Source organism: Mycteria americana, chromosome 7 (genome assembly GCF_035582795.1).
Source record: "Mycteria americana isolate JAX WOST 10 ecotype Jacksonville Zoo and Gardens chromosome 7, USCA_MyAme_1.0, whole genome shotgun sequence".
Taxonomy (NCBI): Eukaryota; Metazoa; Chordata; class Aves; order Ciconiiformes; family Ciconiidae; genus Mycteria; species Mycteria americana.
The window spans coordinates 48656656-48681924 of record NC_134371.1 but is presented as its reverse complement, the minus strand read 5'-3'; the positions used below and the strand labels follow the sequence as shown (position 1 = coordinate 48681924).

At 36.6% G+C, this 25269-nt stretch overlaps 1 protein-coding gene across 4 annotated transcripts in view; it reads left to right on the top strand.

The window, feature by feature from the left end:
• The window catches only part of AGL (amylo-alpha-1,6-glucosidase and 4-alpha-glucanotransferase), a 39472-nt gene extending 20928 nt beyond the window's left edge, over positions 1-18544 (top strand). For all 4 annotated transcript variants that reach the window (XM_075508280.1, XM_075508282.1, XM_075508278.1 and 1 more), the window contains 13 exons: positions 583-719; positions 2474-2607; positions 3752-3927; positions 5730-5832; positions 7031-7256; positions 7700-7811; positions 8175-8310; positions 10210-10322; positions 12183-12394; positions 12975-13072; positions 13622-13709; positions 13801-13934; positions 15383-18544. In XM_075508280.1, the coding sequence (XP_075364395.1) occupies positions 583-719; positions 2474-2607; positions 3752-3927; positions 5730-5832; positions 7031-7256; positions 7700-7811; positions 8175-8310; positions 10210-10322; positions 12183-12394; positions 12975-13072; positions 13622-13709; positions 13801-13934; positions 15383-15500 (1787 nt within the window). In that variant the 3' untranslated portion in view covers positions 15501-18544. The remainder of the gene's footprint in view (positions 1-582; positions 720-2473; positions 2608-3751; positions 3928-5729; positions 5833-7030; positions 7257-7699; positions 7812-8174; positions 8311-10209; positions 10323-12182; positions 12395-12974; positions 13073-13621; positions 13710-13800; positions 13935-15382) is intronic.
• The last annotated feature ends 6725 nt before the right edge of the window (positions 18545-25269 follow it).

Below are 25269 nucleotides of genomic sequence, written 5' to 3'. Positions count from 1 at the left end.
GTTTCAGCGTTCGTCTTTCTGTCAAGAAAAAATGTAAAATAGAGCTGCTCAATCTAGATCATACCTTAATGCTATTTTATGGCTAGTGCCATTGTTTGGATAAAAACCAGTAAGGTTTTCTTCTGCTTGACCATGCTACTAATCAGTGTTGTACCCAGGAAATCGCATACTAAAACAAGAACCCTCTCTTTTGGTACTCTGGGCTGCAAAATTAAGTTTTCATGTGTGTTTTAACACCAATGCCCTTGCTTTTAAAATAAAAAGAAAATACATATACCTCCAGTGAAAAGTCACATTAATTAGACCCTAGACATTACTAGATTACTGAGGAGTGTCAATTATTTATCAAATGTATGAATTCCACCATGCTAGTTATTCCGCAATAATTTTCGTAACTGTCTAGGATGGACACTGAGGAAACTACAGTTGAGTTGTATCCTAACTAATTCTGCAAATCTAAAGAAGTAATACAGATAAATCTATTTAAAGCATCTGTTGTTGTGTGCCTTTTCCTCCTGAATTGTAATTACTGTTTGTGATAATGGTGTGTCTTTTAATACAGAGTTGGGTTTGTATCTTCAGGGTTAATGTCCGTGATGGCAGACATTAGGCCAAAGAATGATTTGGGTCATCCATTTTGTGATAACTTAAGATCTGGAGACTGGATGATTGATTACGTCAGTAATCGTCTCATTTCACGTGCAGGAGCCTGTGCTGAAGTGAGTAAAAAATACTTATTTGGTGACTTCGGGTTTTTAAATTACTGGTTTGTTTCCTTTTCAATTAGTGGTATATTTTTAAATTCAGTCTGTCTAGAACATATTTCTTGTCTAGGCAATTTCTTTTAGGAGATTAAACTGTAAATATGTTTTTCTTCCCTCTCCTCAATCCTATTTAAGAACAGACTGCAAAAGGGAAGTGAAAAATATGTAGGGCGTGGAGGAGTTGTTAGCTCTTACATAAAGGCCTGCAGGGGTCCTTCCCTGTTTGTTTATTACTATTCCTCAAATAAAAATGAAGTAACCTTTTTTTTAAGTAAGTACTTTCAAAAGAGGGCCTAAATACTACTGAGGCATGCATGATTATGATATATTAAGATTGCACAGTCAAGCACTGAGAAGATAGGAATTACCGAGATTCAAGTTACCTGTATAGCTGCATTACAATACAGTCCTTTTTCTTTGTCCTTTTCTTTTTTTGTCATATTTTATTTTCCTGCATGGCAATTGCTTTATTCATTTCACAAGATGAAGACCTGATTTGGGTAACTTACATAATGAATACAATAATAAAGGCTTTAGCATTCTTACTTCATTTTGTTCCTGAAGTCAAGTGTAGTGATATAAAGCAGAAGAACAGATAAAGCAGTCTAATGTTGTACTGAAGTGAATGCTGAATCTGACCTCAGAGGGAGAGCTTTTCTGGAAGGGAAGTTAGTCTGATACTTGCCGGATTTTCTGTTCTTCAAAGACTGTTGCTTATTTTTTCTGTGGGGTTTTTTTTGAGTTTTTAATTAGTAGTGTCTCATTCTGTTTTGCAGAAAATACAGAGTACCTATAGCTATACTGAAGTCACATGAAACTAAACTTTACAATTTCGCTGTTTACATAAGTAATTTTCCCTTCATAATTTCCAGGTTAAAAGTTATAGTGTCATCATGTAATATATTGACACGTACTTTCTTCATCTGCACAGTCTTCATCTGCAAGCTTTAAATCCTTAGTGACTTTCTAGTAGGTTTTCATGATGTTCTTCAGTAGTACTAGAAGGAAAGAAGAGAAATACTTAACAGGTTTCAAACATTTTGCAGTGACACAAGGATGGTGATGAAGCTCCAGAATCCTGAGCCCTAGACCCAGATCTGCAGTCATTTGCACTAGTGGCCATACATAATTTAGCCTTCTGATAATTTTTCTATCCCTGGTCTCAAGCTTCACCTGTTTAGTCCTGTCTTTTTAAGCAATGAGAAACCTCCTTCCCACACTTGGGTCATAGTGATGCCTTTTGAGTTGCAGCTTTCCTTTGCTACTAAGCTTTAATAACCTCTTTGTGATCATCTTCTCTTTTTTTGTTTTTGTGATAATCTTCTCTCTTTTTGTTTTTTCCTACAAGACTAGCAAAATATAATCTCTTTCTATAGTTGATATTCTTGCTCATTTATGTCATAGTACAGATATAGTACAGATTTTTCCCTACTACTTTTCTTAGAGTTCGTCTCAGCTGAAATTTTGGAGCAGGAGGGTACTGCAATTCTAACACAAATATCTAGCATGGACAGCTTCTTAGACATGAATGGTTGCATGCTAGTGGTGGTGTTAATAACTGAAGATAACCTCATCTTTATGGTGGTCAAGCATAACTTGGGTGTAATAAATGTACAAAAACTGTGACATACTTTAACTAGATGGATTGTGAAGGCGCTGGGTTTTGAATCCTAGTGTTATCAAGTACTAATTATATTGTATTTTTATAGGTTGGTAAGTGGTTGAAGGCCATGTTTGTTTACCTAAAGAGAATTCCACGTTACCTCATCCCGTGTTATTTTGATGCCATATTAGTGGGTGCATACACAACGCTTCTGGATGTGGGATGGCATCAGATGTCTAGGTATGCTTGGCATATTAGAGCTATAGAGGTATCTGTATATATTTGCACCTTTTAAGTTTTATCTGCTGGAGTGTGTAACTTGAATATTTTCATACTCGTCCGATGTAAAAGGGTAAAACTGGTAGTGAACATCAAATTCATCTTCTAATGGTTTGGAAGGTTGAGAGTTCAGACGTCTATCCAGGGTTTGAATTTGTAACTACTGTTGGCATTGTGCAGTAGGAGGAGGAAACCTTAAGGCAGCATTTCTTTGCCAGGCTTTAGAAACTTTTTTTGCTGTAATTTCAGTAGAACTGCAATGATTCCTTAAAGTTCAGAGAAAAAAGAAAATACCGGATTGTACTTGAGGCTGATGGGTTGTTCAACGTTTCTTCTCTAACACAGCTAAATATCCTTCATTATCTGAGCATTTTGCTTAGTTCTGGAAATAACTGTTTAATCTTCAGTGTCTGCTGCTCCTTTGTTTCTTGGAAAGGGGAGGGAGATTGTTTGATGCAGGCTTTATTCTAGCTATGAACATTCTGAACAAATCAGTATTATTTTGTAGAAATACAGATGTTAAAACGGGCATAGAATTTGGTATGGCTGTGAAATCATGTGTAAAGTAGTATATTTTATGGAAAAAATGCTTGGAGATGAACTAGTCAGGAATGCAGGTTGCATTATTTTAGACAAAGTGTTAAGCAATTTATTGATTTACAGGTTTTTTTATATATGAATATATATAAAATGGCAATCTTTAAAAATACTGACTACATTTGATAGAAACTTTTGTTCATAGTAAAATATCTTTTATCATATTTTTGAGGTCTCAGGTCTGTCTGTAGGCATGAAGTAAACCAAACCAATTCCCTTTTTTTACCCTTTTCCCTAGAAGTATTTGACATAAACGCTCCCATTGGCATTAATAAATTAAAATTTAAGGCTAACATTGGGCACCCATTTTGGGGAAAAAAGTTATTTAAAATTAAAGCTTATGTACAAAATTAGTTAATGCAAAATATTAATATTAACTCATTGTTAGTTTATTATATTTATTATGCATAATACTTATAATAATCTTCTGTAAATGAAAAAGGGTACATTTTATAGACTGATATTGCTGAATGCAAAGTTATCTTAATTTAATTATGTTGAATTACAGCTTTGTGCAGAATGGATCAACATTTGTTAAACACCTTTCCTTGGGTTCAGTCCAGATGTGTGGGATAGGAAAATATTCTTGTCTGCCAGATCTGTCTCCTTCCTTACATGATGTTCCCTATAGGCTGAATGAGATTACAAATGAGAAAGAACAGTGTTGTGTTTCCTTGGCAGCTGGTAAGTGAGGACAACAATCAAAAAAAAAAAAGTCTTCCAAAATAGTTAAACTGTTTTTAGTAACTATATTAAGATTGTCTCCATTGTGCTTGGGATCCGTATGTCAGCAACCATGTATAAAATGTAGGCAGCAATTTTCCTCACTTTCCCTCTGTGTTTTAACTTGTGTTTAAGATAAAGATTTGTCCATATTAAAAATACGAGTTTTGTCTAGCAGTACTTCTTGGGGAAAACCATTTTGTTACTGCTCTTGGGGGGTGGGAAGCTTAAACACACTTTATTTAGAGACGTTTTTAGCTATATCCACTTTTATCATATATAGAGATCCACAAGTATGTTCTCTTTCTTTCCAGAAGACTTGCTTGAGATAAATATATTTAGCATAATATGATTTAGTTTATGTCTCTTAAACATGAATTTAAGAACTGAATTGTAATGGAGTACAAGGGTGAATTTATTGTGTACAATTTCTCAAAAGAACCGTTAGCAGACTAGAAGAATGCCTAACCTGAAACTGTCTCCAAAAGAAAAGAGCATAAAAGCAGTCAGCAAATAGCGTTTATACCTCCGAATGTTCTGCCAGCATCTGGCAGTCTTTGAATTGGGCACTTTCCTATGTCAAAAGTATTATCTTCTGTGTTTAGTGGCTTAGAATGAATTTATTTTTGTTTTGAGTTGGCCCATTCCTTTTCTGAAACCACAGAAACTTAACATCTACAGATTCTATGGCATCTGTGTCACTGGGGTATTTATTTTCTTCTTTTTGCCATCTCTCTTTCTCTCATGGAATTTTATTGCTTTTAGTTCTTGTTTTTAGTAGCATTCCATTTGCCTGCTTTAGTGTTACCTAGAAGCACTGAGGCATGTTGGTCATAAAGATTAATTATACTAAAGGGTTCGGTTTTAAATATTCCCTTCACATATTCACTGGTAGTTGTGTCTGTGAGATTTTTAATTTGTACATGGATTGTCATTCTCAAGTGCTGTTGCCATATACTATAAAATTGTGGAGGTGAGGAGGCCATATTTGAGCATTAGCAAATACTTTGGAAAAGTAAGTGATAGACATAAAAATTTTGTTCTATCAAGCATGCACAAGAGGCTGCTGTTTTGAAACTTAACTGTATGGATTTTTTTGTTTGTTTGTTAGATTAAAAAAGTTAATAAATGGAAGAAAAGACAAGGATGGACCTTACTGTTGTAATTATTATGCTTTATTAGTCAGAATCATTCTTAAAGTTACATGTTGCAACGTCTGCGGTAAGATGTAGTTCTAGAAGCTGCTGGAAAAGAGCAGCAGGATTCCTTTTGCAGTGGCTGAGAACAATTTTGGGCTGAAGAAATTCATAGCTCTCCAGTCTTATCCCCTTTATGCTACTGAGATGGCATGGCTCTCATACATAAACTCTTGCCAACAAAGCATTATAAATCTTGTCATAGTTCTGGTTTTTTGCTTGTTAGTTTTCTTTCTGCTTCTTTTAATTAAAGGATGGCACTTGGTTAAGTTACAAAGTGATTTAATAAAAATTTAAATGTGACTGTGTTACTGATATGAGAAATTCTGTTGTGTGATCTTGAAATTCTAGAAGATAACTTCTAAAATGAGATTTTATTTCATTTTTTCAAGAACTTGGTCTAGAAGATGGTTTGTTTACTTTATAATTTTTTTTCCTAGATTAAGATATTTAAACGTTAATATATTTTTACTTCTGGTTATTTTATACACATGTGTGCTTGGAGACTTCTGCCATATCAATAAATGAGATGAACAATGACCCTTTTTTTTTTTTTTTTTTTTTCAGGTTTACCTCACTTTTCTTCTGGAATTTTTCGTTCTTGGGGAAGGGATACCTTTATTGCGCTGAGAGGTCTAATGTTAGTTACTGGGCGCTATCTAGAAGCGAGGTAAGACTGACTTATGCTTAGTTCTTACTGGTTTTGCAGGTAGTTAGGAAAGAGGCATGCTCTCAAAACCTGAGATTACACACAAGCTGTTAGGAACAGTTGATGTGCAGTATAAAACTTTAATGGCCCTAGACGGATTTGGGAGTTCTCTCTAAGTGAATTAAGAATACTGCTAAAATGATTCTCTTCTGCTTTCTTAGCACTGATATGAAGCTGATGTTCTGTATAGATAAGGTAGTTTTAACCCCTGTAACACTACTGCTTGTCCTTAAACAGTGATTGTGTTTCACATGTGCTTGCTTCATTGTTGCTGAGCAATAATTTCAAAATTATTTATTTAAAAATTTGAAGTAGCAAGAGAATACTGTTTTAATCAGAAAGGTATGATTGCACGTCTATCATAATTTTTTTTTTTTGTAACTGCTAGTATTTGTCTACTAATACTAGAAATCAGCTAATTGTGGATTGTTACAATGCGATATCTGTTTGTAAATGTTTAACCTGACAAACGAGCCAGATATCAAATCAATAGATCTGGGCTTATATTTCCATTAATCTTTAAATTTGGGTGGAGCTCACCACATGATACATGCTAATTTTTATGTTTGTATTTATGCTGTTGTACATTTGGCCAACTATTGCCTTTCTTTATGTAGTAATATCTGCAGTCTACTAGTATGTTTATATTCCTTTTTAAAGCTAGTTGGAATCCATGTTTTCTGCAAGGTATGCGCAACAGTTCTCAAAAGAAACTTGTATTTTAATAGGAAATTCCCATCTACTCCTGCCCTCTGTCCCCATTCCACCCCACCCATCAGAATGGATACCAGGGTAATCATAAACAATGTCAATAAAAACCTTCCCTGTGACCTCACTGGGATTTGGATTTAGGCTCTGTATCACTACCTATGAAAAAGCAAACTAGCTTTTCCACATTAGCACGTTGCATGTTTTGTACAAACTGATTTAAATGTATTCATGTTGGGGAATTTGTAGGGAATAGATGACTTTACAATAAAAGAAGTTCATGCTAAATAAAGTAATTTGTAGCTTTCAACAGCAAATTTTGGCATCTGTCTTTAAGATTCTGTTTGTTTCTTTGCTATTACGGTAAACTTTTATGCTTTGTACTTAATACTTGGTCCCATAATGGCCTTGAAAGTAACTTAGTGAAGATGGTGTTTTTCTTTTGTTCTAGAAACATCATTTTAGCATTTGGTGGGACTTTAAGACATGGTCTCATTCCTAATCTGCTTGGCCAGGGGACACATGCCAGATACAACTGTCGTGATGCTGTATGGTGGTGGCTTCAGTGTATCCAGGACTACTGTAAAATTGTTCCAAATGGATTAGACATTCTCAGGTGTCCTGTTTCTAGGATGTACCCAAGAGATGACTCTTCTCCTCAGCCTGCAGGCACTATGGTAAAGATCACTTCTTATTTAAGTACTTAAAACAACTATAAATTTTTAATGAAAGGAAGTAATTGTTCTAGCTACAAGAACCTGTCTCTATCTGTTGTTTATGGTGAGTGAAATTTGATTATAGCACAAAAATTCCATATTTTAGGTACTTCTGACTACATCTGCATCACATGATTAGACAGGTGCAGGGGGTTGGGGGTGGAGGAAAAAAATTCCATCAGCTTCTAAATTTTTTCTTTGCTTTTTGTCTTGAAAAAATGTTTATATTAAATTGTATACAATGTATTACTATTGACAAAGATGTTACTGAAAATCTTAGATGCTTTTCTTTTGAAGTATCATAAACTAGAGGCTAAGAATTGCTATTTGCACATTAGATAGAGCCTTTCTACTCATTTTTCATCTTGCCTTTCACATATCATCCAAACATGCAATCAATCTAGGATCAGCCACTTTATGAAGTAATACAGGAAGCAATGCAACGACACATGGAAGGCATAAATTTCCGAGAAAGGAATGCTGGTCCGCAGATAGATCAGAACATGAGAGATGAAGGTAACATATGTAGAACACCTGCTATGCAATTCAAAAGATAATTCCTCTAGCTATTGAGTACATTTTTGAAAAATTAATTACGTTTAATGCAACTAAAACTATATTACTTTAAATACATTTAATGTTTAAAAGGTGCCTAATTGTTTATTATCAGCAACTCTTTATATGTTGTGGTACAAGTTATCTTTAAATAGAAGTTCACTTAAAAAGTATAGTTGCCTTCAGAAACCCACCTCAGATCTCTTGTTTGGAGTGTTTTTTTGTTTATTTAGGAGGTTTGGGCTGGGGCGGGGGGAGCAGTTGGTTTTTTTTGTTTTGTTTGTTTAAAATCTAGACTTCACACCTGATATTCTTGCTTGGCAGGTTTTAATGTAACTGCAGGTGTGGACCGTGAAACTGGCTTTGTCTTTGGAGGGAACCGCTTCAATTGTGGCACTTGGATGGATAAAATGGGAGAGAGTGACAGAGCTCGCAACAGAGGAATTCCTGCTACTCCAAGGTACAAAATCCAGGCTTTTGGCAGGGATTTTTAAATTATTTTTTTAACTTAAATTCTTCTGCAGAACTACTATGCTTTCCATTAACACATCTGAGAGGTGATCTCAAATGTTCTAAATGTTTCTGCCTACTAAAATGCCGATGGTAACTTTTTTCTTTGTACTTATTTGAAGAAAAAAGGTAGGGTTTTTAGCAGGTGAAGCCCTCAGTTTCTGGCATGGTCTTAGCTCCATGCAGAGTCAACTTTTGAATTCAAGTAGTAAAATGTAATTCAGGAAAAACTGTATACTTGTAGTACTAGCAGTACTTTGTTATTTAGACTTATTATAGGAGATACCTATTGATAATTGTGTTGTTTGAATACTTCTTATTTAGAATTCAAAAATATCTACAATGTCTAAGTTTTTAAAGTTGAGATTAAACATTTAAAAAATAAGCTCTTTACTGTGTGCTAGCAAACTGCTGCAGGCATCCTTGCTTGAGTTTAGTACAGCATCAGTTTCAAATTGATTGCCATCTGTGGGTGAGAACTGAAGGAAAACATTATTTTGCTTGACAAGTCAGGCATTTTAGTTGGGAACCAAGAGGGGGAGGTACCTGCCCTAAAGAGGCTTGGTGATGCTGGAGAAAAATTTTACATCAAGCAGGCAGTAAAACTCCATGTAGTACAATACGAAATTTATGCATATGATGATTGTCTGAATATCACCCGAAAAAAGAAGCAAGCCCAAGAAGTGCATTTAGCACTTATTTTAACGCTTCACTTTTGACTTGAGTAATCTATTATGGCAGAAATATTACCTAAGTTACCAAAGTGCATGTGCAGATGAGAACCTCTGTATTGAAAACAGTTTTAACATTAGAGGATCAAGTTGTTTGGGGCAGATCCTTTTTTCATCTTCTTAATCACTAGTATAAAATTATCTTAAATCTGTACAAATTAGCTGGTATGATAATACCATTTCAGTCTGTTGTACAGAAGAAAAGTGTCTGTTGTACAGAAGAAAAGTGTCTGTTAGCCAGTTTTTACAATCAAGCTCGTTCTGTGACTGTTAGCTGATAGAAAACCCCACCTGTTTTCCACCCTTTCCTCTGGTGTTTCTTCATCAGATGGAATCCTACTGATCCAAATAAATTGACACAGTCTGCTTATCTAATGTTCTCTTCTCTTATTCTTGGCCCTCCATGAAACTCAGAAGTACCCTATAAAACCAAGTGTGCCTAAAAGTGGCAGATAAGCTTCAGCGTAGATAAAGATATGCATCCAGGGGAAAAATAGTCTAAACCATGCCTACAGAATGCTGTCAGAACTGAGCTACAACACAGGAAGGAAATATGAGTCATTGGTAGATTTCTGAAATCATATCTTAGTGTACAGCAGCAGCCAAAAAAGCTAATAAAAAATAATAATACTGGGTGTCATCAGTAAGTTTTTAGAACAAGACAGAGTGCATCATTCTGCCTCTTTGTGAAACCTTGCACCCGCAAGATGCACTTGTACCTTGAGTGTTACGTGTAGTGCTGGTCTCAAGAAGGACATAATAAAGGACGGTACAGAAAAGGGCAGCTAAAACTCAAAGGGGTGGAGTAGCTGCCTTGCAAGGAGACATTGGAATGTCTAAGGATTCTTCATTTTCAAGAGAATATGGATGAGAGAGGTATGACTGAAGTTTAGAAAATCAATGCAGTAGTGATGATGATGGAGCTGTTATCCACAAAACACTGCAATACTGTAGAACTTTGGGATGCTCATAGGAGAAATAGGGGAGTAGTAGGAGAATAAGGAAACATAAAGTGTCTAAATAAGATACTTAGAAATTTTTTTTTTTCAGTTACTTACTGAACTTTAATAGCCTTCTTGAAGTAATTTTTGGGCTCTTTTTAATCATTATTATTTTAGAGATGGCTCTGCTGTGGAAATTGTTGGCCTGTGCAAGTCGGCTGTTCGCTGGTTACTGGATTTATCTGGGAAAAATGTGTTTCCATTCCGTGGAGTCACTGTAAAAAGACATGGTAAAAACAGGCACATCTCATAATTGTATTGCTAGAGTATAAAAATAACTAAAACAATGAAATGGTGGCCACATAACATCAGGGATGACTATCAAACTACTCAAGAAGGTTTAGAGAGAAAAGGGGAAAGACTTGAGAAAGTATCTTACATGATTAAAATCTTTTGTTACTAGAAAAATTTTTAAGGGGTTGATATTGTCTTGTCGATATTTCAGATATTTTAATCCATGTATTAAGATGTGGATTACAAAGGAATTTTGGAGCCTAAATACCATTTATCAAAATGGATATAAATGATAGGATTATTATGTATTATGATGATATGCATCATTCATTACAAGAATGCTAAGTAAAATGACACAAGACACTTTTTCTTTTCTGTCATCTGTTGTTGTGTCGCCCCCCCTTCCCCCCCCCCTCCCCCCCCCCCCCCCCAATATTCACAACACAGAAGAAAACAACTTTTTGTGAATATTTACATAAATATCTTTAGATGTCCCTTGTGTTTCAGAGGGATACTGCTTTGGTTGCAAAGTTACTTTACTTTGAGTTTGACCAGCCCAAGGGAATATATATGCCCCGTAAAGCCTTTTTACTCTTCAGTAAAGGTTAATATTGGAAAAAAGTAATTTAATGGTTCTTTTAATCTGTTTTAGAAAATTTTAATATAAGGTGTGTGGGGTTTTTTTTCCTTATCTGTCCTAGACAGTACAAATTCTTAGGTCATGAACTTACCTGTCATTTCAGGATTTCTTAAAATCTGTGGCTACTAAGACAACTTAGAATTCAGTACACAGCAATATTATCCATAGATGTAGAAATAATATTTATAGGACTTGTCTTACCTCTTTTGTTCCAGAATTATGAGAAACTTTTTTAGATTCAATGTGATGTGTGTATACTTCCCTCTGTTGTTAATCTCATGTAACTGAGTTTAAATTTCATTCATCTACTGCTGAATCTATTTTAAAACAAGCCTTAATTCCTATTCATGATATATGCCTTGTTTCTTAAGAATAGGCTTAGTGTTATAATTTCTAGGCTTTTTCTTCTTCTGGCAATACTGTATTTCAATTTTGGTAGTATTGTCCTTTTTGCTATGTTCCAATTATATTTTAAGAAGAACAGGTAATACTCCTGTAGTCACCCTAATATAAAACTAATGTACAATTCTTTACTATTTTTGATTCTTTCATAAAACCATTGCTTATTTAAGATGTATGTGTATCTTAATCAGGAAGATATCCCTAGCACAATTCTGCTGACTAAAACCTGATGTTTTTCTAGTCTCACTTGAAGTTTCAGTGAGCTGTTCCTGTGAGCTGTAGAATTGGCCTAAGTGTGGGGAAGCACCAGCTGGAGAGAGGTCATCCTAGGTCTGCTCCTGCTATGTTATGTGTCAGGAATTCAGGAAGAGAAAGCTTTTAGAAGTGACACTTATCCTAATGTTTTGATACTCTCTTTGAAGTCTCCAAAATAGCAAGAGTATGTATACCAAGTACTATAAAAGAGCTGACATGTTACCATGCCAAAATGTTAATTATAAGTTTTAAACTCACTCAATTAAATATTTACTGTAGATCACAGTACCTCATACTGTTTGCTCCTAGCTAACTGCAAGGTAGAAAATGTTGTGTTAAAAAAAAAAAAAAAAAGTTGTGCATGTGTTGGAGTTGATCTGCAGTATAATTCAGCTTCTAGATAATAACTTTTTGCAATGCTACTATGGCCTTTATCATGTTAGGAGTATCTTAAGTAAAACTTAAATAAGCAAAACAGTAAAAATAGACATAAGCATACTTCTGGTGTTACCACTGCGGCTGTTTTCAGAAAATAAAACCTGTTTGTAACATCTTGCAGGAAAGGAGGAGACTATCACGTATGACGAGTGGAACAGAAAAATTCAAGGACACTTTGAAAGGCTGTTCTTTGTCTCAGAGAACCCAGCAGATCCTAATGAGAAACATCCAAATCTTGTTCACAAACGTGGAATTTATAAGGACAGCTATGGAGCTTCAAGTCCATGGTGTGATTACCAGCTCAGGCCAAATTTTACAATAGCAATGGTTGTGGTAAGTGAGGGGGGGTGGAGGGAAGCATTTGCACTTTAAATTTTCTTTATTACTGAACTAAGCTTGCATTGTAAGGTTCATCTGCATAGCATTATATCAGGAATATACATTGCGTAGAATAACTTTTTGAAAGCTTTTCTTTTCTGTGCTTTTAATATTGGTCTATCTTGGAGCATCTCCTAAAAATACATCCTTGACAGCACTTACCTAAATGAAACTGCTGTCCAGTGTATAGCTAGGATAAATTTGCAGTGTTCACTGTACTCAGAATGTCTTTTAAGGTTAGCTATTTTGATGGGAAAGGTGTCTGTAAAGCATGGGTTGTTTGTTGTCTTTATCAGGTTTATGAAGAGCTTCAGTAATAATACTTGGCAAGTGTATTTAAAATAAAATAAAAATTAAAAAAAAAAAACAAACAACTTGATAGCTTCTGTCCTCTTGCTTACTCTAACTTGTAGGTTCCAGAAGTTGATTCAGTAATATGAAACGTGGGCTTTTTGTGGTCTTCTACATTTGTATACACAGTCTTATGTGTGTACATGCGCAGAGTTTACTCATTAAATCTGTATTATTTTATTAGGCCCCTGAGTTGTTCACACCTGAGAGAGCTTGGAAAGCTCTGCAGATAGCAGAGGAAAAACTGCTTGGTCCATTAGGCATGAAAACCTTAGACCCAGAGTAAGTATGGTAGAGATAAGAATAAGCGTTAATTTTGAAACATGACAGCAGGAATTATTTGACATGTGGGGGTAGTATTTATTTTGTTAAAATCCTCATATATACCTGTGAAATAAGGCTGCAATAAGTACTTCTGGAACAATTATTTTGCTGTTCTAAAAGTCCATGCAATTGATTTTATTTATGTAGACAATCACCAGGTGGTTTTGGATGTCACACAGTAAGCAAGTCAAATTTGGTATCATAGAAGATGTTGAATTTGCATCTTGATACACACATACATGATACAGTGCACAGCACTACAGTTTGAGTAAAAGCGTAAGGGCAAAACTATGAATTCAAGTCATTCCTAGACTTTAACCATTTTCCTACTAGTTTAAACCGTATTTGGTATTCCATTGTCATGTAAAATACAGAACCTGGTGGATACCTCCCTAACTTAACCATCATTAAATGTAAATGCCATGACAAATTCATTTCTGCTTTCCATTTTTATGTATCATTTTTGTTAAGGCTTTGTTTGCATAATTTATTTTTTCTTTCTTGCAGTGATATGGTTTACTGTGGAGTATATGATAATGCTCTTGACAATGACAACTATAACGTAGCCAGAGGTTTTAATTATCACCAAGGACCTGTAAGAGCCAGTTTCTTCAATTTTAGAAAAAGTGCTGTCACCTTTTCAAACTGACAGCTATAATAATAATCTGTTTTCATTCTTTTTTTAGGAATGGCTGTGGCCAATTGGATATTTTCTTCGTGCCAAATTGTACTTCTCAAAGTTGATTGGTCCAGAGATGTATGCAAAAACTGTAGTAATGATTAAGAATGTTCTTTCTCGCCACTATGTTCACCTTGAAAGGTAAGACACCAGCTAACACAGATTCAAAGTATTCATTCAAGCTAGTGGTATCTGCTATCCAATTGCATGTAAAAGTACAGATCTATAATATAAACAGCATCTGTTTTCTGCATATGAAGTTCACTGCTACATGTCCTAATTGCAGATCTCAGGTCAGGTTTCAAGTACAGCTGAGATCTAGCGCTTTTTACAGATTGCAGAATTACTAATGCTTACCCATGTGAAGACTGGGTGAAATAAACCTTATGTAAAAATTAGGATCTAATTTCATACAAAAAATGAATTTCAGAAAAAATGTTGGTGAGTTGTTTTTTAAAAAATCAAAATATTTCAAAACAACCTGCAGAACAAAATAGTTAAAGGGCTAGTAGTGACAGATTAAAGTTGTGGCAGATAAGCTGATGCAAAATATTGTTAGGATTTCTTGTGTTACAATTGAGGAAATTAGTATGACAGTGTTTCAGAATCTTAATTACCTTCATATTCTAAGAATGGAGAGGAACTTGCTTATGGCCCTTAAATGTTCCTTTGCATTTTGAGCTCTCTGTCTTAAAAACCAAACCACCAAACTGACACCATTTTAACCCTTTTTCTGTCTATTTTTAAGGATTTGATACAAACGAAAACAAACAAGACAAAGATCTTGCCCTTGATATCTCTTCCATATACTCTGTTCTGCAGTACGTCAATTATGCATTTATTTGTACCCATAAGAGTAACTCAGTAGGACGGGTCATGACAGAAGGGCTTGTCTGACCACATGAGGAAGAAAAGGGACTTGTTAAGCAATTTTTTTTGCCTTGCGTAGTGTCTTGTCGCAGTGTCTTGTTTGGTAGTATTACCAAATAACTTGCAGTTCGGTAACATTCTTTGTTTTTTCGGTCTTACTACTTCAGTAGTATATTTTTACTCTGTTTTGGTATTTCATTTGTGTACAGAATTATTAATGTAGCAACAGGCTCAACTTGGGAGTATTTCTGTAAGTACGTTAGTTTGTGGGGCGTTTTATTCCTATGGAGGAAAAAAAGGCTTAGGTAGTCATGCTATCTGCCAGCCGTTATCACACTTTAGCACCATAATCCAGTTTCAAGTGTAGTTTGAATATCATGCAGTTATCTTGAAGATCATTCGTATTCTTCCAACTGCAAAACTACCTGAATGAGAAACAGGAGCAATATGCCAGTAGTGTAAGTTCAGATATTATTAGTAGCAGGGAGTCTACTCTGAAGGAGAGGCACCCCCACAAGAAACTACGATTCCTAGCTGCAGGAAGAAAAATTGAATTAGATCTCGATTATTAAAGAACATACTGTGCAGGTAGGACAACAGGCCTTTAGTCATGGTTTTCAGTTTCCTACCAAAATAATCTTCTAAAAGGTTTTAAAATGAAATGCTCTTTTAATTTCAGTGTATAACACCACCACTCATTTGTTTTTTTCTTTCATCAGATCATCCTGGAAAGGGCTTCCAGAACTGACCAACGAAAATGGACAGTATTGCCCTTTTAGCTGTGAAACTCAGGCCTGGTCAATTGGTGTTATCCTTGAAATCCTTTATGACTTGTAAAAGTTTATTTTGATTGATTTGCTGAAACTTCTGTGGTCTTATTATTGGGCATAAATGAACACTTGGCTTATACTGCAAGGGAAACGTCCTGTTCTGCACAATCACTTAAGCTGTGTCCTGACTTTCAAATATGCTGAATGCAGCAGCTCCTATGCCCTATAACTGTGTGGGGCTTGGGTGCTTTTTTGAAAATCAGGCCATGACAATAAAATAAAACTGCAGTGCACACTTGATGCAGAAACTTTTAGTAAGGATCAATTTTAAGAATATGCACAAACTTAGTTTTAAGTAGCTTTGGCTTTTTAGCTTTTTCAAATCAAAATCTTAATGTAACAAAGTGGGGTAGCTCTCTCCTGAGCTAAAAATAAGCAGCACAGCTCTTACATTTTGGGTTGTTTTGTTTTTTTTTCTTTGTCTCTTAAGGAGTAAATGGATGTTTTGGAAATGCATGCTTAAAGGGGAGTAGGCTAGCCTATAGCTTTCTGAGTTTGGTATGCTTTGTGCTGTAGCACCATATATTAATGAAGGCATAATATGTTGTCTCTCTGTTCAACTGTATTATGGGGATTTTATTTGTATGTGTTCAGTAGAACACTCCATTAAGCAACCACAAAAATAAAGTTTATGAATACTGTAATAAACCAACCTTTGAAGTTATATATAAAATTTTCAAAAACTTTAAACTACTTTGAGAGTTAACTTCAGCAATAATGAGGTAATATCCTATGCTAAGCCATTTTTAAATTTATTTAAATACTGTGGGCCATGCAGCAAACCTATTTCTTCATTTAAATCTGTTTTTCACCATGAGGAATTCATAAGAAACATGCATGTGCATACAATGCACAGCCTATATGTTAGGGGAGGCCAGAGATACAGAAGTCGATGTGCTTGTCTGCTTAATTAAAATAATTCATTGAAGAAGTATGGTCACTTCAGCCCTTTATTCTTGGGAAAATCCTAGCTCTATTAAAGCAGGTGGAAACACTTAACATCAGTGAGAAGAGATACTAGCCTACCACCAGAGAAGAGAAGATGAGGTTTCTAGGCCTTTTGAAATTACATCAATAAGAATAAGCATGCTACCTCTATGTGGTGTTCTTTGGGAACAGCATCCAGTGGACATGATGCAAAACACATATTTCTTTCATATTTGGATGCCTGCACACCCTTATTGAGTTCAGTTCAATGTTCCCAAACTGAAGCATGGTTGACAGAAGTGCGGTTGGTAATTCTCAACTCCCTATTTATGCAATTTTTCCATCTTAGCGCAATAAACAGGCAGAGAGTGAGGCTGACAGCACATGGGGAAAGCAAAACTGCTACTGCATTTCTGAATGTTAGACAACATATGCTGAAAAAAATATACACAGGATGTAACTGTAATGCACTAATAACACATAGGTCAAGATTTTATTATATCCGTATTTTAACGTTTCTGTACCCTGTCTAAAATACAGTGCAAGTGTGCTGTCTTGTTCAGGGAGACATGTTACAGATAGATACATTTAAGGGCAAGTTAATAGGCTGAAGATAGATGAATTGTAAGAAGTGGCGATATTCATGCTATTTATTTGAAAGGTTAGTAAGTATTTGAACTCCCTTGCTGAAGTGTTCAGTACTTAGAAGCTGTGATTATTGTACCTCAGCTCTTGAGCTGCTGCAGTACATGGGTTGGGAAATTTTTATTTTTGTGACACAATGCATGAGAGATGTCATTTGATCGAAAATGTTACTGAGATGTCAGCCACGGATTTCTTTTTTAATGTGCAAGAGGCATATAAAGTATTTTTCATAACTTACTGAACTTTCCAAAATTCTTGATAATGATATTGAGGTTTATGTCCTACTGTATCACAAGCTTTTTACTGTTTTCCTAGGTAATTATTTCTCGTTTATTATTTCAAGGTATGTTTTATAGCTCCTATGGTTTAGAAAGCAGGAAAAATATGGCAGAATAAATTGTTCTTACTTGATGAAAACATTTTAAAAAATTGGAAGTGCAGCTTAAGAGCTATGACTGTTGAAAAAGATTTCCACAAGGTGTCAAATTATATACGTTGGCAATAACACTCTTTCAGTGTGGAAAAAAAAAAGTGAGAAATTATTCATCAAAACCTTCCTGCGTTACTACAGATGATTTTCCACTGTTTTGCAAACTGCACTGCTGATAGAGACTGCATATTTGTCACTGCTATTTTTTTTTCTAATTTAATAGTAAAATTTGAAAGATAAATCACCACTATGTACACAAAATATATGTTACAGAACTTCTAAACATGCCCATTTATAATGTTGCTTCTGCACTGATTAGTTGAGCATAGTTCTAGTGACAGATAAATGTTTTAAATAAGAAAAAAATATGTATCATATTGGTTGACTTTGCTGTTAAGTAGCAACAAAAGTAAGATTTGAGGTTGTAACTTTGGGGGTGGTGGTTTGCTTTTTGGGGTTTTTTATCACAAAGCTACTCAACACTTTGATGAGCCAGGTAGTTTAAAAATTAAGAGGGAAGAAAGCAATGTTAAATCTAACACTTACATGAGCTGGTATTCATCTAGATAAACTCTATACTGAAGTCATGATCCCCTAAAAATAGCTGACTTACGTTGACTGATCCTGAACTGTATTTTCATTCATTAGTATAATTTATATTATACACTCAAAAACTAGTAATGCAAAGTTATAATCAGTAAAATATGTTTTAGAAATAAACTAAAGAACTTAGTAAGAACTGTGATTCCATTGTGTTCCAGTTGGTGTTTCTTGATCTATATGGTATTGAGACATTTTTTTTTTCTTCCTCCCAATTGAAATCATTTTGACTGTTGCCATTGTTCGTACAGTTAATAGCTCTTGATTTATTCAAAGATGATTAACTTGAGAATTCAAGTAAAATAATGTATCATTCTCACACTGCATGTTGTAATGTAAAATGGAAAGATGAGTTTTACACGTGTCCGTCTAGCACAGCAACACCTGATTTTAGAAAATGTCATTATTCATTTATTTCTGAAATGCACAAAATAAAATTCTTTAATTCAGAGTTAACCTTTTCATGTGGTTGTTTAGAAAAAAGCCAAACATTAGAGACGATGCTGCTTGTTCAGTTGTTGGCAGTTTTACACGTCGGGGAGATCATGAACTCCTCAGGTCAAATACTCATAACTAAAAGTTCTAACAACAATAATCAACTCATTAAAAAAACCACATAAACATGAGCCCTATACACAGATTTTTGTGTTTGTATCAGTATCAGCTGTCTCAGCTGGGTTTGAGTGGGATTGGGCTAGAAGAGCTCTGCATGTAATTTGCTCATGCAAATTATTATATAATTTTAAGTCATGGTATTGCAAATTCCCCAAGAGAACAGTCCTAAGGTATACTGATTAACAGCTGCCCAAGTGATACACAGTTGTTTAACTTTCTGTGCAAAATTTCTGTCACTATAGAGAAGGGATTTCACTTTCTAGCTCTGCTTTGTAAAATCAAAGTCTCACAGCACACGTGCCTGGGATAGAATGTGTTTTGCAACTACCCTGTTTCATTGCATGCTTTATAAAATTAAGATTTATCTAATCCTCTATTCAAGCATTTCCTTGAAGAAAGTAATTTCTATTATTCTGTTGTGTAATACTTTTAATTAAATATCCTATCGAAAAATTCTTAAGGAAATACAGAAATGACCAGTTGCTGAGTTGCCAAGGGGGGGGGGGGGGAGCTGCCAACTCTGAAATGTCATGGCACCTCAAGCAGCTAAATCGAGGAATAAATGGATGAAGCGTTAGTGGTGGCTGGACAGGTTTCTGCTGAAAGCTCCTTTTGAGAGTGCAGGTAGTAATTTGGTAAACATCTTTAGTCAAGAGCTCTGCCCGTGTTGCCGTGTTTATTGTAGGTCACCCTAGAGACAGCTAATCTTACCACCCGAGAAAGGGCTTCCCCTTTCCAGGCGGCTGCTGGCCGAGGCGAGGGCCAAGCGGGCTGCCCTGCGGCCGGAGGGGGCACCCCCGGGGCCGTGGCCCTTGGGCGGGGCGGCGCCCCGAGCCCCATCGCCTCAGTGTGCGGCTGAGCACCCGCCCGGCGGCGGAAAGGTAAGGGGCCGGTGAGGGAAACGCCCCGCTGACAGGAACGGAGCGCGGGTCCACTTTCCCGCGCAGAGGGTGCAGGCTGCCTGGGGGCAGGACCGCTTCTTCTGAGGCGGGACGGGCCGGGGTTAGCGCCGTGCGTGCGCTGGGAGCTTACGCGCCAGCTCGGGGGGGTGAGGCCTGTGTGTGCCCACGCTCCTCGCCCGCTGGGCTCGGCAGCTGCAGGAGCCGGGTCAGCTCGCTGGCCGCCTCCTCCCTCAGCGGGGCAAAGGGCGGGAAGGTGGGCCGTAGGGCCGGCGCGCGCCTCAGCGGCGGCAGCATGCGGAGCAGCGCAAGCTGACCAGGTTGGTAGAGATAAGAATTAATCATAACCGTGTCCTCAAACTAGTCTTTAACTGCGTAAGAAGGAAAATTTACTTGCTTATGAGTATTTGGTTTGTTGTGCAAACTTCGGAGCTTATACGCCTGTCGTCTTAATGTAACAGCGTGAGGGAGAGCTCAACCCTGACAGTTAGTCACAGTCTGTGAGACTTACCTCTGTGTTTGGTATTCATGGAAGGTGCTTACTAAATTAAAGCAGAGGCTTCCTAGTTCTGAGTTTTGCATAAAAGTGCAGCTGTCCAAGTGGAGCAACGTCTATTTAAAATGGGGAAGGGGATTGTTGATTTCAAGAGCACGAGCTGCATGTACAATCCCGAACAAGGTCCAACTTCTTTCTTACTTGTTTTAGTAATTGCTGTTTCTCACAGGGTCAAAGCCAAAGCAGAATTAGCATGCAAACTTGCCAGCAGTTGTGGTGGTAGGAAAACGAACCAGAGAGCAATATAGGAAGAAAAATGTGTTTCTGGTGGTTAGTCAGGTGGCACTATTAGCTATCTGTGCTGTTGCAGTCTCTTGAGTTTCTGTAGATGCTTGCACAGTCCTGTTGCCTGTGATGTGTTTGTCTCATTGTGTAATGCCTCCTTGAATCCATTTCTTTCAGAAATCTTTATCTCTGTGATATGTCTGTGATCTCTACAACATTTCATCCACAGGTGGCTGTTCACCTTGTATAATAATCTCAGCGTACTATATAAATGAAGTATGGTATCATTGACTATATTTGACAAATAGTAAAATTGTTTACCTCAAGTCATGTAAGCTTATGTAATTTGTGAGACCCAGGAGCACTTCCCTTCTCTGTGTCCATGTGTGTGCCACAGCAATATCTCAGTACAACTTCAGATGGAGACGCTATTATCCCTATAGTGCCTTTTTGCAATGAGAATGAAAGCTGGCCATGAAAGAAGAGAATCGTGCTGCAGCCTGGCAAGGGTCTTGAGTTGGATGACCTGGGCTCCAAGTACTGATAGAGGTAAGTTCCTCGTATTAAATTTTCTAACAAACATGGAGTCCTATATTTCTAAGTCTGACTTTGGCAAATAAACTGGAGCCTAGTTTTGTGTAGTAATTACATCTTCCCATCAGTTCTAAAGGAAGAAAGATATTTGCAGTCACTTAGGACTCACAGACTTGTAAGTACAGTTATTTTGAAGCATGATGCTCTGAAGTGGGGTTAAATGATAATAGTGGAAGTCTTTTTTTTTTAGAGTGTTTTTTAGAATCACAATCACATGCAAAAATTCAGGAAAGCTGAAAGAAAGATTTATTTCTTGCAAGTGACATCTCAAGGGAAAGGTTTCTACAAAATTGTTGTAATAATCAAATGTAAGTACACAATTCACATAATGTTGATGCTGCTATAGAAATCCATTGTAGAGCCCTACCCTATCTACATAGGAAGGTAGACAATGTGCCTTTGGCTGATAAGCAGGGTGTGGCTGTCGAAAGCAGAAGTTTAACTGATGTATTACTAGCCTAGTTAGTAAACGATGAAGAACCGCTTAGATCTCCCAAAAAGTAGGAAACTAGGGGAAAGGTATATTCAGGCAGGGGGAGATCGCGACCACTGATTCACAGACCACCTACCCCAATTATACCACTGACTCAAATGATGAAGTTGAAGAAGAACAACTAAGCATGCGTACTAATTTACATGCTCGGCAAAGAGATTTTAACCAATCACTTAATAGAATAACGCTGCATATATATTAGGGAGTTGAATATGTTAATGCTTTAACATATTCAATATGTTAGAGCAATAAAATACCTCTGCTCTGTGTGTATATTGGCATTTTGCACACCGGGTAAACAAACCCCGATTTTTGGGACAACAAATGAACAATCTGTTCTCTCGTGGGGTACATTCAGGAGCTGTTTTTTAAATGTCTTTGTAATTATTCTTACGGCCATTGTGTGTAAGGGTCTTACATACAGCCTAGACCTGGAGAGTGGTATCTGCTCTAATAATATGCAATGAAAAATTGGTTCCAAAGGCAAAAGTCAGGCTCACAGCTGCTTGCATAACACCCTGAAGAGTAGCAAAATAACAAAGTAATATTGTCTTAGCAAGAGCAGTCATTGGAGGGCATTAGTAGGTTAACTATTGTCCAGGTGTTTTGTAATGTGCCTAAGGAGAGTTTGGAGTAGAATTTTGAAATAAGTTCATATATAAATTTTGTGGATGTGAATAATTGATTTAAACATCATGGACAACATGTTAAAAAGGATCTTACTTGAATGTATGGTAACCTAGAGACTAGCACTGTGGGCTGGCTGGAGATAAACATATCAGTATAAAGTTGGGGATGATAGATGGGGTAAGAATAATGCAACTTTTTATCATAGCTGAGAAATTAACATTTCCAGCTTCATAGCAGAGGGTGGCGCCAGTTCGCCACCTTCCATTGTTCATGCTCATCCTAAGACTAGGCTGGGCGGTTCAGTTCTCCGGTTCTTCCTTCTGAGAAAGTCTGGGTATTTCTGTACGGCCACACTCGCTTGTCTGTGTTTCAGTGGCTGAAGTCTCCGTTCCTGGAGGTCAAAATCGTAGTAATTTTTTTAGATGTTTAGAAAATTTTTCGGTAATATATTCCCATGTAGGGGAAGAGGAAAGGAATACATCTTTGACAGTTTGATGTTATAAAGTGATAATTGAAGCTAATTAGTAGATTTCAGTATTAAAAAGTTCAGGAATCTTGTTTATCTCTTTTACTGCTAAGTTCAAGAGTCTGTCTATCTCCTAAAGAATGGGAAATGCTAGGATATGAAACCAGGCGTATGTTAGGCATTTATTTATTATTTGTGTTGTAGTTCATCGAATGATTCTGTGATTGCTCATATTTGTATCTGTCTCCTTATATGTTTTCACAAATAAACTTAATGTGAAAACTGAAAATAATTCTGCCTGGGCAATCTTTCACTATAACTGTGGTTATTTTAATTTAAGTATTTTGTTACATGGATATTTTTAATGGCATTCAACTTGCACACAGCATTTTTCTAGGACAATCAATTGCAAACAGTGAGGCTAAAAATGATGAAACTGTCATTGAAAATTAATAATTTGGGACTCAGGAAAACTGCATAGTGCTTAGATTTAGTTGCCAGAGTTTGCTTTGAATGCCTTTGTTCTCATAGAGTATGAAAGGTTTGTAGGCCTGAGATTTACATTGTGATATTGTTAGTTAAAGGTAATTGTAAGGCTGTACTCTAGGAATGAAAGCTGATAATGGAGAAATCTAGATAAGAATACCAGGAGTAGGAAGGAATCTAGATGGGCTCAGGCACTGAGCCATGATAAGAAAAAAGAATAAAAACAGTGATATGAAATGGTAGATCGTTTTAAGTGGCTCAGAACAGCTTTATATAAAACACAATACGAAAGAAAACATACAGAATCTGTAGCTGGAAAAATCCAGGTGCATCTGGCCTACAGCTTTAAGTTCTAGCCATCAGCTTTACGTGTTTTTAACAGGCTACATTTCCTAGCAGTTATTCCAGTTGCTGAAACTGGATGGGAACACCACATTTGCCAGATAACTTTGTAGTTTGTAAAGCCTATAATCAGACCTACTGTGACAGCTGTTAAAGAGGTGGTTTTGTTTTCTTGTAATGGCTGTCTGGTTAGTACTGCTCCACTCTCTCCCCAGGCCTGGGGGCCATATTGGTGCATTCGGTACAGTTAGGTTACTCCAGAGCTTTTCCCAAGGCCTCCAGGCACCATTCAGTTAAATTTAAGCACCAGATTCTGTTATCAGCTGGATCAGAGTACATACAGGGTAATTTACTTTCCATGCCTTGAGTAATTGCAGGTTTACTTTTGCATAATTTTGGCTTTAGACAGTTTATATGCCCTTACAAACATCAGTTAAAAGCAGAAATCACAAGTATTAATGCTATAAACTATTGTTTGTTCCAAGGTAGGGAGCCTACACTGTGGTTGGATACATTGTCACAATAGGTTCTTTAAAATAGTCATACATAGGGGCTTTTTGCCTTCCTTGAAACAAAAAGTGAGTACCTTTGTGGGATTCTAACAGAACAGACTTTAAATTCTGCTGTATTCCCAAAAAGCTGATAAAATTTTGTGCTTTGGGTTTATCAAATTGGAGAAAACATTCTCTGCAAGAATATTAAAAGCAAATAAAAGCTACCTGATAATAAGGTATATGTGTTAGTGGGAGTAGACAGGTGTTCATCTGATTATTTCTGTCATGGTTTCAAAGCTGACCTTTGCACAAAAATTCCTTAAAAATAATGAAGGGTTTGGAGATTTTGTGCTTGTGTTGTTAGAAAGTTTTGTTCTTTCTGTGCTGGAAGATTGACTAGAGAAGTTTGAAAGTTATAAGAGTCAAAAAGTAAATGTTTGTTAGTTTAGTAGCTAAGAAGCCTTCAGTCAGGTAGTTAAACCTTTCTTCCAAATTTTAGCACATAGTTTTTATCAGTGATGAAGTAATTGTTCTAAACTGGATGTTGCTGTCAAGTGTCATCTTGCTTCCTATCCTTCTCCCTGATCTCATTTAACATAAGAGGCCCCATTTAATTGCAGGGGGTGGGTGTTCTATGTCTGCTGCCAGAGTTCAAATTATAAAGCACTTAAATATTTGTTGAGAGGGAGAGCCACAGCATTGCTGTTTGGAAGAGAATCTCTTGGAAGGCAGAACCTCTCTGTGTTTCAGTCCCTGCTTCAGTACTTCAATTTTAACTTCAGACTGATCATCTGGAGAGCAACCTACAGCTTGGTGGCTAGTGAATCTTTCAGGAAAGTCAGAGGTATGGTGATGGTTAAGGGCAGGGCATGAGAGAAAGGGGGAAGGACTTCTATGAGGACACCAAAGAGGGACAAGGAGGATGTTCCTTCAGCTGCGGAGTGTTTCAAAGAGCGGAGTCAGGAAAGAGAGGGAGTTCTGGTGTCTTGTGTGGCTGCATGCTGTAGCACAACAAAAATGATGTAGAGGGGGAAGCTGCACTTTAAGGTTAGTCTGGGCCTACTGGATGGGCTGTATGACCCTGTCTTTCAGTCTTTCAGGAAGACAAAAGGAGGAAGCTGTTCAGAGTTGGAGAGATTCTTTAAAAGACAGTGACTGATGCACAGCAGAGCAACGATCTGGAACACTGCCAACATTCTTCTTTTTTTCGTCAAATTTTGTTTTGTCATTTTTGGAATAAATGAGAGTATTTTCTAGGTTGTACCATTTGCCTTGATTTTTCATAGTCCTCTGAAAAAATGATCAAATGTAATTTAATAGCCTACTGTTCAACAGTATTATAACAAAAGTTTATTATGTCGAAGTTTTGAAAAA